The sequence below is a fragment of the Pituophis catenifer genome, unplaced genomic scaffold, assembly GCF_029215685.1.
Source record: "Pituophis catenifer annectens isolate HBS135680 unplaced genomic scaffold, rPitCat1.0.hap2 SCAF_1, whole genome shotgun sequence".
In the NCBI taxonomy this organism is placed as follows: Eukaryota; Metazoa; Chordata; class Lepidosauria; order Squamata; family Colubridae; genus Pituophis; species Pituophis catenifer.
In genome coordinates this window covers 16463801-16479930 of record NW_027256881.1, presented here as the reverse complement: position 1 = coordinate 16479930, position 16130 = coordinate 16463801, and the positions used below count along the sequence as shown (strand labels likewise).

Sequence of the window (16130 nt, the reverse complement as noted above, 5' to 3'; positions counted from 1 at the left end):
TAAAATAGGAGAAAAAGGCAAGTCCAAGCACTCAGTAACAAAATTTAGGAGCTAATGGATACGCATTAGTGTATGAACCTTTACTAACACAGTTACAAAAGTTGCTGCTTTTAGCTCGCTGGGGATGGGATATTTGGGAAATTTTCCTCCCACGTCACTTTTCCCGGAGCTAAAGATCTCCCACTATAGATTTCTATATTAAACGGAAGCCTATTTAGTCACAAAAAGTAAAACAGTGCCATTTTGGTGATTGTCCAAGCCTCCAATGTAAAGGTTTGTTTTCTTTTTTTTTCTTTCTTTCTTTCTTTCTTTCTTTCTTTCTTTCTTTCTTTCTTTCTTTCTTTCTCTTTCTCTTTCCTTCCTTCCTTTTCTTTCTTTTCTTTCCTTTCTTTTTCTTTCTTCCTTCCCCCCTCCCCTCCCTCCCTCCCCCTCTCCTCTCCTTTCCCTAAAGTTATCCCTACTGATTTTCTGTTTTTGAAATTGAAAAAAAAAAATTCATTTGATTGGTTTTATGCACATTTTAGCACGTACATCTCTCAGAGATTTGTTTTATGTTCTTAAAAAAAAAAAACTATACTAAAAAGGAGAATAGGAGCCAAGAAAGACTGGGCGAAAATAAACAACCCATGTCACACTGTCCTGAAAGCTCTGGTGTTGCAAGAAAGATGGGGTAATTTTTGCTGTACTTCAAAAATCCTTTTAGTTAGTCTTACTTTATTTTCAGACTGCTGAGGTCAAAAGGGCAAGACTGGAATTTGGGTCCCTGCAGTCCTGCAACGGGAATTGTTCTCCTTTCCCCCTCCCTCCTTGCTCCCCCTCCCCAGCAGAGAAAGCAGAGGATGACAAATGCACAGGGGGAATGTCATTGAGACCTGTGTAATATTCATCAACTTCCTTCAGCCAAGCGTAATTTCCATTAATAGAGAACTGAGATTCTTGTCCCAAAATAGCTAGCTGTGTGTTGATAAGGGCCAGCTAGAGGGAGTAGATCTTCACTCTCCAGGTCTGGGCAGAGAGTTTTGGGACGGCTCTGGAACAGGACATGTCGGAACGTCTAGTGCCCTTCACTTTTCTACGCAGCCCCAGCTGGGACTGGTACAGGGGCAGCAGGCTCTTGGACCAGTCCTTTGGCATGCCACTGATTCCCGAGGACTGGTACAAGTGGCCTACAGGGACCACCGGCTGGCCAGGTTACATGCGACCTCTGGTCAGCTCAAATCCAGAGCCGGTGGCCGCTAGCCCCGTCGTCAGCTCACCAGGGCCCAACCCTGCCTACAACCGGGCTTTGAGCCGCCAATTGAGCAGTGGCGTCTCTGAGATCCGGCAGACTTCAGAGAGCTGGAAAGTGGTTTTGGATGTCAACCACTTTGCACCGGAAGAGTTGCTGGTGAAGACAAAGGATGGCATAGTGGAAATCACTGGTGAGTAGCTTCTTTTGAGGTCTCTCAGATTAAGATTACAGATTAACAGAGTTGGAAGGGACCTTGTAGGTCATCTAGTCCAACCCCCCACCCACCCAAGCAGGAGACTCTACACCATTTCTGACAAATGGCAGTCCAGTCTGTTCTTGAAAGCTTCTAGTTATGAAGCTCCCACAACTTCTGAAAGAAACGTCTGTTTCATTGGTTGATTGTTCTGTCAAAAACTTCCTCCTTATTTCTAGGTTGAATCTCTCCTTGGCCAGTTTCCATCCATTATTCCTTGTCTGGCCTTTGGGTGCCTTGGAAAATAGCTTGACCCCCTCCTCTCTGTGGCAGCCCCTCAAATATTGGAAGACTGCTATCATGCCTCCCCCGGTCCTTCTCTTCACTAGACTAGCCATGCCCGGTTCCTGTAACTTTTCTTCATATGTTTTAATCTTCAGTTCCCTAATCATCCTGTTTGCTCTTCTCTGCACTTTTTCTAGAGTCTCAACATCTTTTTTATAGTGTGGTGACCAAAACTGGATGCAGTGTTCTATTCTCAAACATCTCCCTTTTCTAAATCAGTTTTTCAACCGCTCCCGCAGCAAAGGCCAGTGACTTTGAGTCAAACTCTTAAGGTCATTAACGGTTGCTGCAATGCTTTGGGGTACACAAGGAGGACTGCTCAGAGGTTAACACTTCATAAATGATAGCTGAGATCTATAGCCTCCCAATGTAGCAGAGGTTCCCCTTGTTTGTAGGATTGTCGCCTATGAGAAGATGTTGGGCTGATCAATCATCTGTCCTTAAGCACTTAATCCATTCCTTTAAAAATATTTCTCCTTTGGTAGTGTGGTCATTAGCACTGATGATGTTACCTAGTTTGGGTAATGAAAGTCTGCAAGAAAACAAGCAAGCTCAGAGAGCAACGAGGACCCCTCATGTCAATCCTGAGCTACAAATATTCTCCTTTCTGTATTGGTGTTTATAATTGAGATTTTAATAACCACACTACCAAAGGAGAAATATTTTTAAAGGAATGGATTAAATGCTTAAAGACAATATGTTTATTTATTTTACTTATTGAATTTATATTGAAAGAAATCTGAAGGAAGATAGCTGCCTCATACCATGCAGGCGTTACTCCTTTCCCCTGTTTACTTCTTTAATCCGATCCTTTTAAAGTCTTTGCTTCTTCTTCGCTTTTTTCTTTTTTCTCTATAAACTTTATTGAAGTGTTTTGTATCGACCCATCTTGTAGAAATAGGATTTGTTATCTTTTAAATAATACAGACACCAAAAGTGCACGAAATATATATATATATTTATATTTTAAAAAAACTTTAATACTTGAAATAATGGTCTCCAAGCCAAAAGAAATGTGTATTCAGACAATCCATTTCAAATGGGGGGAAAAATGAGCCATAAGTGAACCAATCAATCAGTGAGGACTTTTTGAGGACTGGTCTAAGGTTTTAGTCAATTGAAGCCAGCAGCCCTTTTTCTTAGAAAGCCTCGTCATAACAGCTCTTACTACACTGGTCACAAGAGGCTTATTACTGGATTGTACAGAAGGCTCTTTGAGTGCTCAGCATGCTTTTAACAAGATGTAATGAAGATGCTCTGGTTTTTTTTTTTTTTGGCTCCAGGAAGTTCTTGTCCTATAGAAAAGATGGCATGTTAATTTTAATTTATTGTTTTATTAAAAACACGAGGGAGGCATTACGTGACCATACCGGATTTTATGACTTTTTTGGGGCTGCAGTCATTAAGTGAGACATCATGTGACTTTCAACCTTCCCTGTCAGCTTCCCCACTTATTTTTGCTTGGCAGAAGCTGGCTGGGAAGGTTGTGAAGCGTGATTCTGTGACTACAGACGTTGCAACTGTTGTTTAAGTGCAAGCCAAGCCGTTTGCTGAGCATCCGGATCGCTGCACCTGTCATAAGCGTGAGGATTGGTCGTAATTCACTTTCTTCCCCAGTGCCATCGTAACTTTGAATAGTTGCTAAATGAATGGTCGTAAATGGAGGACTACTTGTAAGGGTGATTCCATGCTGCAGCCTAAGCTGCTTCTCTCCCTGGCTGCTTCAGACTGTTTCTTCCGCCACCTTCAGACATTCTAGGACTAGGGGTGACGAGGGGGTGCCATGATAGGAGTATTCCAATATTTGAGGGGCTGCCACCTGTTTTCCAAGCCACCTGAAGGCAGGACAAGAAGCGATGGATGGAAACTAAACAAGGAGAGAACCAACCTGGAACTAAGGAGAAATTTCCTATCAGTGAGAACAATTAACCAGTGGAATAGTTTGCCTTCAGAAGTTGTGGGTGCTCCATCACGGGAGGCTTTTAAGAAGAGACTGGGCAGCTACTTGTCTGGAATGGCATAGGGTCTGCTGCTCGTGCAAGGGGTTGGACTAGAAGACCTCCAAGGTCCCTTCCAACTCTGTTATTCTGTCATTCCAGTCCAGACTGCAAGGGATTGCCAATGAGTCCAGGCTGTGGACTATGGCCACCAGAACACCTGCTGGGCAGCAGTGGGTTTCACATATTCTTACCACTAGTTTGCCACGTATGCGCCTTCCACGCATGCATCCGGCCTCAAAAACGTGGCTAAATAGGACGGCATTATGCCGGGGCAGGTGCCACCCACAGTCGCCGCTACTGATTCGCCCGAACCAGCTGAATAACACCTCTGCTGCTGAGTGAGTCCCTTGCATCTGGCTTTTCCTATCCTTGCTGGCTGGTTCCTGGGTGGTTCAATCTACCAGTGTCCCTCTTTTCCTTTTAGGGACTGTTCTCTTCTCACTAATCCCCGTGCTTTTCTTTCGCTTTCTCAGAAATGTTTGCACACGTACTTGCACGCCCACTTCCTACACCAACTCCTTTGTTACTGTCATTGGTCCTTTCTCTCTCTTTTTAAACCCCCTTATTTGTCGCTTCATAGCTCCCAGACTAACCTAATCAAAGCAAATAAGGGGAAACTTGTTGGAAACTTGGTAGCAATGAAGAATTGAGAGTTCAGCTTCAGAGAAGCCAAGCATAGGTAGTCCTCGATTTACGACCACAATAGAACCCCAAAATTTATGTTCCTGAGTGAGACATTTGTTAATTTGCCCCATTTTACAACATTTCTTGCCCCAGGTTTGTTACCTGAATCACTGTAGTTGTTAAGTGAGTAACATGATTGTTAAGGAAAGCTGGCTTCCCCATTGACTTTGCTTGTCAGAAGGTTGCAGAAGTTGACTACACAACTCTGAGACACCGCACGTCATAAATATAAGTCAGTGACCAAGCGGCTGAATTTTGATCACGTGACATGGAGATAATGCAACTGTCCTAAAATAAGTCACTTTTTTCAGTGTCGTTGTAACTTCGAACGGTCACTAAATGAATTGTTGTACGTTGAGGACTAACTGTAGCAACAACCCTACCTTGCAACCTAAAGGTATTTAGATATAGGAAAGAGAAGGGAAACTTTGGAGAACTTTTGGCAGGGAGCATTTATTTATTTATTTTATTCCATTTATATTCCGCCCTTCTCCAAGTGGACTCAGGGCGGTGCACAGCCAGAACTAAAACACATATCAATACAAAATTTAAAATTATTAAAAGAATTGAATAACTGTGCCCCCCCAAAATTAAAACATTGAAAACTAAAACCCCTTTGACAATTTAAAAGCTAAAAAACTAAAAAAAAAAAAGGTGGGGGTTTCACGCCAGCCCTGCTTGATGGAAAAGAAAAGTTTTTAAGGCATGGTGAAAAACCCGGAGATCCGATATCCTTCGTATCTCTGGGGGCAAATCGTTCCAGAGGGCAGGAGCTGCCACAGAGAAGGCCCTCCCCCTGGGGGTCGCCAGCCGACATTGCCTGGCTGACGGCACCCTGAGGAGTCCCTCTCTGTGGGAGCGTACTGGTCAGTGGGAGGCTATCGGCGGCAGAAGGCGGTCCCGCAAATACCCAGGTCCCATGCCATGGAGCACTTTAAAGGTGGTGACCAACACCTTGAAACACACCCGGAGACTACTGGAAGCCACTGCAGCTCACGCAGGAGAGGTGTCACATGGGAGCAGCCCCTCGCTCCCATAATCCCCTGCGTGGCCACATTCTGCACCAGTTGGAGCCTCCGGGTGCTCCTCAAGGGGAGCCCCATGTAGAGAGCATTGCAGTAGTCCAGGCGGGAAGTGACGAGCACCTGAGTGACTGTGCGTAGGGAGTCCCGATCCAGAAAGGGACGCAACTGGCGAATCAGGCGGACCTGATAAAAAGCCCCCCTGGCCTCGGCCATCATATGCTCTTCTAAAGACAGCCGTGCATCCAGGAGGACACCCAAGTTGCGAGCCCTATCCGTGGGGGCCAATAACTCGCCCCCAATAGCCAGCAATGGCACCAGCTGGTTATATCGGGATGCCGGAAGCCACAGGTCTTGGAAGGGTTGAGTCGAAGCCTGTTACTCCCCATCCAGGTCCGCACGGCCTCCAGGCACCGGGGTATCACTTCAAGGGCATCGTTGGGATGGCATGAAGGAGATTTCCCAGGGAGACCACATTTAACAACCCACTAGAACAGGGATGTCAAACTCAATTTCATTGAGGGCCGCATCAGGTTTGTGGTTTGACCTCGTGGGGCTGGGGTGGGCGTGGCCAGGGTGGGCATGGCCAGCATGACATCATTTGTGTTGGGGGCAGGGGTGAAATCCAGCAGGTTCTGACAGGTTCTGGAGAACTGGTAGCAGAAAGTTTGAGCAGTTCGCAGAACCAATAACGGAAAATTTGAGTAGTTTGGAGAACCAGCAAATACCACCTCTGGCTGGCCCCAGAGTGGGGTGGGAATGGGGATTTTGCAGTATCCTTCCCCTGCCATGCTCACCGAGCCATGCCCACCAAGCCACATTACGCCCACCAAGCCACACCCACAGAACCGGTAGTAAAAAAAAATTGGATTTCACCACTGGTTGGGGGGCACCTATGGTGGCCCAAGCACTCTGCCAGCGAAAACAGGTTCCTGAGCTCCATTTTTGGCTGCAACAGCCTCCTGCAACTCTCTGCCAGCAAAAACAGAGCTCGGGAGGGCCATGCCCAGCCATGCCATTCGCTGGCAGAGGCACTGCGGGCCAGTCCTTCGCTATTTCCAGGGCGGCCCGTGGGACAGATCTAAGCATCTTGTGGGCCGGATTTGGCCCACAGGCCTTGAGTTTGACACCCCTGCTCTAGGGCAAAGGATTTAGGAGTCGGAACATTTTCATCCCAATGATTCTCTGCCTACTCACCCATTGAATTTATCCAGATTAGGTAAGAAATGAAACCCTCCCTGGAGGACATAAACTGCAGGTAGACTTTGATATATAGAACAATTCATTAGTTACAACAACTGCACTGAAAAAAGTGACATGACTGTTTTTCATACTAACAACCATTGCATTACAGTCATGTAACCAAAATTTTGAATGCTTTTTTTTTTTTTAATTTGATTTATATGCCGCCCTTCTCCGGAGACTCAGGGTGGCTTACAATGCGCTAAGCAATAGCTGTCATCCTTTTGTATATTTCTACAAAGTCAGCTTATTGCCCCCACAACTGGGTCCTCAATTTACCTACCTTAGAAAGGATGGAAGGCTGAGTCAACCTTGAGCCTGGCGAGATTCGAACCTGCAGTAACTGCAGGCAGCTGGTCTTAATAACAGGGTGCTTTAGACCACTGCACTACCAAGGCTCTGGAATGCTTGACTCATATTTATGACGGTTGCGGTGTCCATGGGGGGGGGGGTCACGCGATCCCCTTTTATGACCTTCTGACAAGTAGTCAATGGAGAAGCCAGATCCACTTAATAACTGTGTTAAGTTTCTAACTTAATAACCGCAGCAATTCACTTAACAACTGTGGCAAGAAAGGTTGTAAAATGGGGTAAAACTAGCTTAACAACTGCCTTGCTTAGCAACAAACATTTTGGCCTCTTTCTGTGGTCGTCAGTCGAGGACTACCTGTATATGGGGTCTCCCTCACCAACTTGCTCAGACCGAAGAAACTACTTGGATAAGCAGCGAAACGGTTCAAAGCAACAACAACAAAAAAAAAGAAATTCAGTTCCCATGACTCAACTTCCAGACTTCTTCATTCAACCTGGGCAGAAATCAAAGCTGAAAGGTGCCCAAACTTCTAAGCCTGGTTGAGTTAAGTTCATTGACTTAATAGGACATAACAGGTCAATTGCAAAATTGTTTAAAAATCCACAACGGCCAACCCACAGAAAACCGAGCAGCCAACAAGCCCAGGTTGAAATCACTGCGCAGGGCAGTGACCAAGAGAAGGGGGAATGCCACCCACTTTCTGAGGAGATTCTCAATCATCCAGATCACGGGTTGTCCTGAAGGTGCTTTTTCAAGAGGCAACTGGACTTTCTTCGGGGAGCTGAAGAAGCTTCTTGGATGAGAAGCAAAATGTCTTCACAGAAAAACAAAAAAGTCCAGCTGCCTTTTGAAAAAACACCTTTGGGGCACGCACTGGAGCTAATCAGAGTTTGGGCTGGATCAAGGCACTGGAGACCCCTCCCCTCTTGTGGTGCAGGGCCGTCGAGGCTCTTGGAGGGCAAAAAATGGGCCTCCCGGAAGTCTGGAAACAGGCCCATTTCTGGCCTCCGGAAGGCTTCCGGAGCCTGGGGGAGGCCGTTTTCACCCTCTTGGAGCCTGGGGAGGGCAAAAACATCCCCCCACCGCCGTGGTGCAGGAGGCCAAGTAGGCCACGTCCCCATGGCCACGCCCACCCAGCAACCGGACAGAGAACCAGTTGCTAATTTTTTTCAATCCCACCCCTGCCTAAAAGTTTAGTTTTTCCAAGAGACCTCTCAAAAGCAGAAGAGAAAAAGGACAGATTATAGCTGGTGCTGTTATTGCTGATTTTAAGATGTGTGGAGCTTGTTTGGGACTTCTGTGGCAGAGGTGGGTTTCAGCAGGTTTTGACCAGTTCTGGAGAACTGGTAGCAGAAATTTTGAGTAGTTCGGAGAACCAGTAGTTAAAATTCTGACTGGCCCCGCCCCCATCTATTCTCTGCCTCCCAAGTCCCAGCTGATCGGGAGGAAATTTTGCAATAACCTTCCCCTGGATTGGGGAGGGAATGGAAATTTTACAGTATCCTTCCCCTGCCACGCCCACGAAGCCATGCCACACCCACCAAGCCACACCCACAGAACCGGTAGTAAAAAAATTTGAAACCCACCACTGTTCTGTGGGCATTACAGCCTTGGGCTGACCATAACAACATTGCTGAAATTATGGAAAATGGGACTTTATATTTGCCTATCAATTGCATAAGCAGGAACAGAGATTGCCTCAGTTGAGCAAGATACAGTGCAAACCCATTTAAATGAGAGTAATGGCTTCCAGGTCTATGAGCCTTGAAAAGTTTTTGTTTGTGTGTCTGTGTGTTTTTGAGTCAGACTTGACTAGAGGTAACCACAGTTTTCTTGGCAGGGTTTTTTCAGAAGTGCTTTGTCCTTGTTTTCTTCTTTGAGGTCTGAGAATGAAGGACTGGCCCAAGGTCACCCAGCTGGCTATCTAATGCTAAATTCCACGGTGGTCTGTCCAACGTTATAAATTTAGTACTGAATTATCTCATTTTTTTTCTCTCCACAATACAGTCACAAACCAGCCAAAGAGCTTGGTAGACACAACACACTAAGCCAGGGAACAAAACAAATAGCAAACTGGGACCAAGCTGAAACTCTCTCCGTCCCGTTTTGAAAAGTGGGGACTTCTGATTTCGGTTTGGTCTACTGCGGCAGAATTAGTTTTGCATCTTAAAAGTCAAATATGGTTCATATTATATAGCAGGACCTTTTGTAGAGGTGGTTCTATCAGAAGCGGTTGTGCAATGCCACTCTCTTGCTTATGGAGCGGAGATAAAAAGGACAAAGGTGGGTGAGAACAGAGGAAGCAAACAAAGAAATTGCAACTTCACTTCCCTGTCTCCCTTGCCAGCTGGATTGCAGCCGGCCTATTCCATTCCTGATTAAAATCAAGGAGTCTGATTAGGGGCCAGTTAGACTTTTTCAAAAAGTATATTATCCAACTTCCCTATAACATAGGTCTCCTGGACCCAACATGCACATTTAAATCATACTCAGTCTAAGGCAAAAAAGACATTTATCTCTCTCTCTCTCTCTCTTTTTTTTTTTTGTTAAAATGCGCCAACTAAAAGCACTTCAAAAGATTACAGCAGCAAGTTAGCCAAGCGGTGTATTCACTTAATTGCATCACAGACACGTTTTTTGTCTCAACATTTATAACAATAACTCCTTACCAAGCAAGGCCGTCATGGGAGGGAAGGGGGTCAAAAAAGTCAAGGCGGGATCTATGATTGTGAGATTGAAGCAACCAATGCAATGCCCATTGCTCAAAAGGGGCAGAGCTTCAGTCATGGGATCACAACCGCCATCTTGAATTTTCAATCTGGGAAGGTTGCCAAAATATCAAAATGGTTGGCTACAGTTGTGCAATGAAAGCCCTTCCCCTTTTTAAAATTCTACCAGACACAATACAGGTAAGGCTTTGATCATGTGATCATGGCTGCTACCTTGATTTTTTAAAATTACACCTCCCATTGACATCTCTGTCCAACCAATCATCCTCTATGTTAATTACAGTTAGTTATTCTTGCATTAGAGTTACTTCAAGCATTTTTTGTTGTTTTAAGACTTAAATGTATCAATTCTCATATGAATAAGGGGCAGCACATAGCTGTCTTTCACTGATCTTAAATAGATAAACAGGGATAGACCTGTTTGGTGATAGGATGGGAGACCACCCAGTAATCCAGGTGCTATACTTAGAAGTTGAAAAATATCTCAGAAGTAGACCATGGCAAAGTACTTCATCTGTTGCCAAGAGAACTGTAGGCTTGTCCTTTTTGAGGTATAGTAGCAAGAGTAGCCAAGTGATCTAAAAAGAACCTTCCAAAATATTTTGGGGCCTTAAAACAAGCCTATTATGGTTTGTAGATAAAGCTTCTGTTGATTATTCAGCAACAGTCATGCAAAAAGAGAGGGGAAAAAATAACAATTCAATCAGCAGGACTTTGATTGATTCTTTGATGACAAGATGAATGTATAGGTAGTCCTTGACTTACAATCATCTGTTTATCAATCATTCAAAATTACAATGGCACTGAAAAATTGACTTACAATAGGTCCTCATACTTACGTCTGTTGCACCATCTCTTTGGTCAGGTGATCAAAATTTAGATGCTTGGCAACTGGCATGCACTTATGATGGTTGCATGTGCGACTTGTGGTTATGTGATCGCCATTTACACACAATGGCGTAATGTTCTGTGTATACATGAAATTACTACACCTAAAATTAAGGTACAATTTTGCTTAACTGGTCCTGTTGTACTCCTTTGAATGACGGCTATATAAAACCAAACTATTCTTTGTTGGGAAAAACCTCAGAAGGAGAAGGCTTCTACGTCCAATAGCTACTTGGAGGGATGTCCTGGAAGCAGCTGGGAGTGACTGGCCACTGCAGGCCAGGACTTGGGAAGTCAGTCTTTCAAGCCTTATTCAGAATAATCTACATAATCTATGTAGAACAGTCTTTGTAATCTAAAATGGATGACATAGAATCTATTCATTTTTTAAACAGGAAAGCATTGATGGCTCTGTCACAGAGGTATTTTCTTTTCCAGGCAAACATGAAGAAAGACAAGATGAGCATGGATTCATTTCCAGATGTTTCACAAGAAAATACACGTAAGTAGATGTTATGACCAGTGGTGGGATTCTATTGGTTCGGACCGGTTCGGGTGAACCATTAGTTCCAACTTTCAGCCGTGAGAGAACCGGTTCTCTCTTTCTTTGAAATGGGCCCACCTGCCCGCCTCTGTGTTATACTCACCTATATTTCTACTTCCAAAGCCCAGCTGATCAGGGTGGCAGAATAGATTGCCACTCCTCAGCTGTTTTCCATGCTCTCAGCAATGCAGAAGTTCAATTTTCTGCAAACTGTGCAGATGCGCGCGTAGCACACGTATCGTATACACGCGCTCAGCGAACCAGTTGCTAAACTGGTAGGATCCCACCCCTGGTTATGACTCCCCAAATGACCCCTGTATGTGAGAAAGTCAGCAGCAAGAGCAAACACGTGATTTGCCTCTCCATTATATTCTCTGAATATAGAGAATACAGGAGCCATGGTGAGACTGTGGTTAGAATATCATATTGCAGGCTAACTCTGCCCACAGCTAGGTGTTTGATCCTGACCGGCTCAAGGTTGACTCAGCCTTCCATCCTTCCAAGGTTGGTAAATTGAGGGCCCAGATTGTTGGGGGCAACATTGCCGACTCTGTAAACCGCTTAGAGAGGGCTGTAAAGCACTGTGAAGCAGTATATACAGTAAGTCTAAATGCTGTTGCTAACTGCTATTGTTGAATAAATATCTGCTTGCAGTTTGAACTGGAAGATATCTGTGTGTGGAGAGATGGCTTTGTACCAGAGGTGTCCAACCTTGGCAACTTTTTAGACCTTGGACTTCAACTCCTATAATTCCACAAGTCTTAAAGTTGGCAAGGTTGGATACCCCTGCTTTACACTGTCTCCTGGGTCCTTGAAACATACTTCCCCAGCTGTGCACACAAACAAGCCTTCAACCTTGATTTCCTTTCTCACTGTGAGAAAATGGCTGTTAAACATTTTGCATGTCCCTTTCTGAGCCTTCTTTTGCTCCTTGTATTTCTATAGCAGAGTGAACAGAATTGTGCTTACTTAATACATCAACCAAGGGACAGATCAAAAGGTCGGCAGTTCAGCGGTTCGAATCCCTAGTGCCGTGTAATGGGGTGAGCTCCCGTTACTTGTCCCAGCTTCTGCCAACCTAGCAGTTCGAAAGCATGTAAAAAATGCAAGTAGAAAAACAGGGACTATCTTTGGTGGGAAGGTAACAGCGTTCTGTGTGCCTTTGGTGTTTAGTCATGCCAGCCACATGACCACGGAGAGTCTTCGGACAGCGCTGGCTCTTCGGCTTTGAAACGGAGATGGGCACCTCCCCCTAGAGTCGGGAACGACATATGTGCAAGGGGAACCTTCACATCAACCACATATACAGTACTTTAGAAAGGAATCAATATAAGTAGGTTTTTTGTTTTTCTTTTCTCATGATTCTCAACTGGGGGAAGAATAATACTAAATAGTTACATCATCCTAATACTTCAAATGTCGTAAAATACTGACTTTGTATCAAGTGGAAATCTTTAGAGAGAATGTAGGTTATCAATGGCGTTCCAAATCTCATAGGACTCCAAGCTCCATTATCCTTGACCATAGAGGATGGTCCCTATGGGTCACAGCCACTAGTGGACTGCAGCAGGTTCAGAATTGGGCTGAGCAAATGGAGCTGTGCGCGCTTGTGAGAGTGCCTGTCACATGGAACAATCCACTCTCCCCTCCCTCCCTCTTCCAGGCCACCAAACCGGAAAATTTGAGGACCACTAGATTAGGGCATTGCTGGAATCTATCAGATTTCTAAAAGGCATCAAATACCTCTTCCTATCTATCTCAATGTCAAATGGGAGGTGTTTCTGGACCTCCGTGTGCCCCACGAGAGTATAGTTTACAGTGTGGTTAAAACCTATGCAAAACTAGGAAGAGGTGAGAAGTAGTGAAACAACAATCAAACTAAAACTTACAAGAAAATCGATACAAGCTGAAAGGATAAAATAGTAAAGCATTTAGACTTATAGATTACTTCACAGTGTTTTTTACAGCCCTCTCCAAGCGGTTTACAGAGTTTACAGCCTATTGTCCCCAACAATCAGGGGTCCTCATTTTACCCACCTCGGAAGGACGGAAGAATGAGTCAACCTTGAGCCTGGTGAGATTCGAACTATATGGGGTGGGGGGACACTTCAACCAAATTCCCGAATTTTGCCAAGCATGAGGCTCAGGTATAAGTCACTTTTGTCAGTGCCCCTTGTGACTTTGAATGGTCACTAAATGAACGGTCGTGAAGTCAAGAGCCACCTGTAGTTTAAGAGAAGCAATTATTTTTAATCCTAAATCTTCGGTATCTTGAACTCCTCAGGATTATTACAAGTCAGTTTCAAACTCTTCTGAGTACTGCTTGTTGAAAATAATGGCAACGTGGAGATTCTTTTACAGTCAAGATTGACCAGGGGGGGATAGGCAGGGGTGCTATTCAGCAGGTTCTGGAGAATCAGTAGCGGAAATTTTGGGTAGTTCGGAGAACCGGCAAATACCATCTCTGGCTAGCCCCAGAGTGGGGAGGGAATGGAGATTTTGCAACATCCTTCCCCTGCCATGCCTACCAAGCCATGCCCACCAAGCCCACCAAGCCACGCCCACAGAATCGGTAGTAAAAAAAATTGAATTCCACCACTGGGGTTAGGAAACCAATGGACCTCAAGTGATTGCCAAATGATAATTTCCCAGTATCTCTCAATACTGGTTCTACTGATTGTGAGAAAGGGTCATTCAGTAATAGATGCCCAATTTTTAGGAAGAAAACAGCTCTGTGAAATCATTTGGATTAACCCAGTGGTGGGTTTCAAATTTTTTTACTACCGGTTCTGTGGGTGTGGCTTTGTGGACGTGGCAGGGGAAAGATACTGTAAAATCTTCATTCCCACCCCACTCTAGGGGAAGGTTACTGCAAAATCCCCATTTCCTCCCGATCAGTTGGGACTTGGGAGGCAGAGAATAGATGGGGACGGGGCCAGTCAGAATTTTTACTACCGGTTCTCCAAACTACTCAAAATTTCCGCTACCAGTTCTCCAGAACTGGTCAGAACCTGATGAAACCCACCTCTGGATTAACCTCATAAGCCTCCCAGACCATTCTGATGTGCTCTTCCTTTCACAGGTTGCCTCCTGGCATTGATGCATCCGTGGTCCGATCATCACTTTCCCCAGATGGCATGCTGACCGTAGAGGCCCCTTTGCCCAAACCAGCCATTCAGTCTGCAGAGATCACAATCCCAGTCACTTTCGAAGCCCATGCCCAGATTACCCCATCAGATGCCAAGAAGCCTGAAGAGGCCACCAAGAAATAAAGACCTTTTGAGATACATAAGTCTAGGAGAGAAAACGGGCATTTAAAATCTCCCGTATATTCCATTTTGTAAAGGCATCGTTGTAGTCAGGCGTCCAAATAAAACTCTCAAACTCCTACATGATTCTACTGGTTGTTTTTTTTTTTAAATCATGTAAGTTCAGTATTTATTTTCCTTTTCAGAATGTAAGAAAAGAGGAAGAGAGAGCTGGGCATCTTTCCTTAACAAGATCGGTCTTTTCCCACAAATATCTCCAGCTAGTTTAGAAAAATTCCCCCCTCAACCTGCCTGGGATTTATTTTTATTTATTTATAAAATGTATTGGCCGCTCATCTTACCATAGGGTAACTCTGGGCGACTTACAGTTACATCTTAGTTAAAACAAAAATGTTAAAATCAAACCTTAAAACCAAAGACACATGGGGAGAGTGAGGGGAGGGGAATCTGTTATTAATCAATCACCTCCATTGCGCTGATTCCCCCATTGGGGGCCCAAAGCCAACTGGCACACCTACATCTTTAGGCCTTTGTGAAAAGATAGGTGGGTTGGGACCAACCTCACATCAGGGGGCAAGATGTTCCAAAGGGCAGGAGCAACACCTGAGAAGGCCCTCCTCCTAGATCCCACCCGCCAGAATATTCAGGCGGATGGGACCCGCAGCATGCCTCCTCTGCTGGCACAAGTGGTACAGGCCAACCCCAGTGGGGTAAGATGGTCCCTCAAGTAACCTGGACCCATGCCATGAAGGGCTTTAAAGACTTCACCCAGTGGTAGGATTCAATGGGTTCACACCACTTCAGCTGAACCGGTTGTTAAATCGCTGGCTGGCCACGCCCTTCGTGTCCTCGCCCCTTCCAGAAGTCCCCATGCACCCTGTTTAGGCCATCAGGTAAGTGCAGGGAGGCCTACTAGGCCCAAAACAGGGCACATGGGGGTGCGGCGTGTCCCTCCCCCCCTTGGCCTGTTTTTGCTCCCAGGGAGTTGCAGGAGGCCGCATGCTGCCTGTCACACTCCCTGGCCATGCCCACCATGGCCACATCCACCCAGCCAGTCATTAGGGCAGAGAACCGGTTGTTAAATTATTAAATTATTAATTAAACTAAATTATTAAATTATTAATAATTATTAATTAAATTATTAGTTAAATTAAATTATTAAATTAAATTATTAAATTATTAATAATTATTAATTAAATTATTAGTTAAATTAAATTAAATTATTTGAATCCCACCACTGACTTCACCTACACCTTGAATTGCACTCGGAATTGGTAATCAATGCAGCTCACGGAGCAGCGGTATCACAGAAGCCATTCTTGGGGGCCCCAAAACTACCTACCCTGCCCCATGTAGAGTGCATTACAATAGTGCAGTTGTGAGATGACGAGGAACTGAACGACTGAGTGTAATAGGGAATCCTGGTCCAGGAAAGGCCACAGCTGGTGCACAACACAAAGCTGTGCAAAGGTTCTCCTAACCACAACTGCCAGCTGTTCATCGAACCGGAGTCGTGAGTCCAGGAGAACCCCCAGGTTGCGGGTATGTGCAAGATCCTGGCAGATACCACTCCTCAATTAGACTAAAGGCATGATCCATGCATTTGCATTTTGTTCAAAAGATCCTTACACAGTTCAAAGCATCTCCTGGTAAACGCAAAAATATCAGAA

General features: G+C 44.9%; 1 protein-coding gene across 1 annotated transcript; it reads left to right on the top strand.

Annotated features, from left to right (window-relative positions):
• The first annotated feature begins 987 nt into the window (after positions 1-987).
• Positions 988-14581, top strand: HSPB1 (heat shock protein family B (small) member 1). The gene is made up of 3 exons (XM_070932100.1): positions 988-1421; positions 11086-11149; positions 14274-14581. Exons 1-3 carry the CDS (start codon positions 1043-1045, stop codon positions 14461-14463), a joined length of 633 nt encoding a protein of 210 aa, XP_070788201.1. The 5' UTR covers positions 988-1042; the 3' UTR covers positions 14464-14581.
• Positions 14582-16130: the final 1549 nt, after the last annotated feature.

Bases quoted from the DNA above. Each gene is read 5' to 3' on its own strand.
- HSPB1 (XM_070932100.1), top strand. From the start codon at position 1,043: ATGTCGGAACGTCTAGTGCCCTTCACTTTTCTACGCAGCCCCAGCTGG. The intron at 1,422-11,085 runs GTGAGTAGCTTC...TTTCTTTTCCAG, and splicing joins TGGCATAGTGGAAATCACTG to GCAAACATGAAGAAAGACAA. The intron at 11,150-14,273 runs GTAAGTAGATGT...TTCCTTTCACAG, and splicing joins TGTTTCACAAGAAAATACAC to GTTGCCTCCTGGCATTGATG.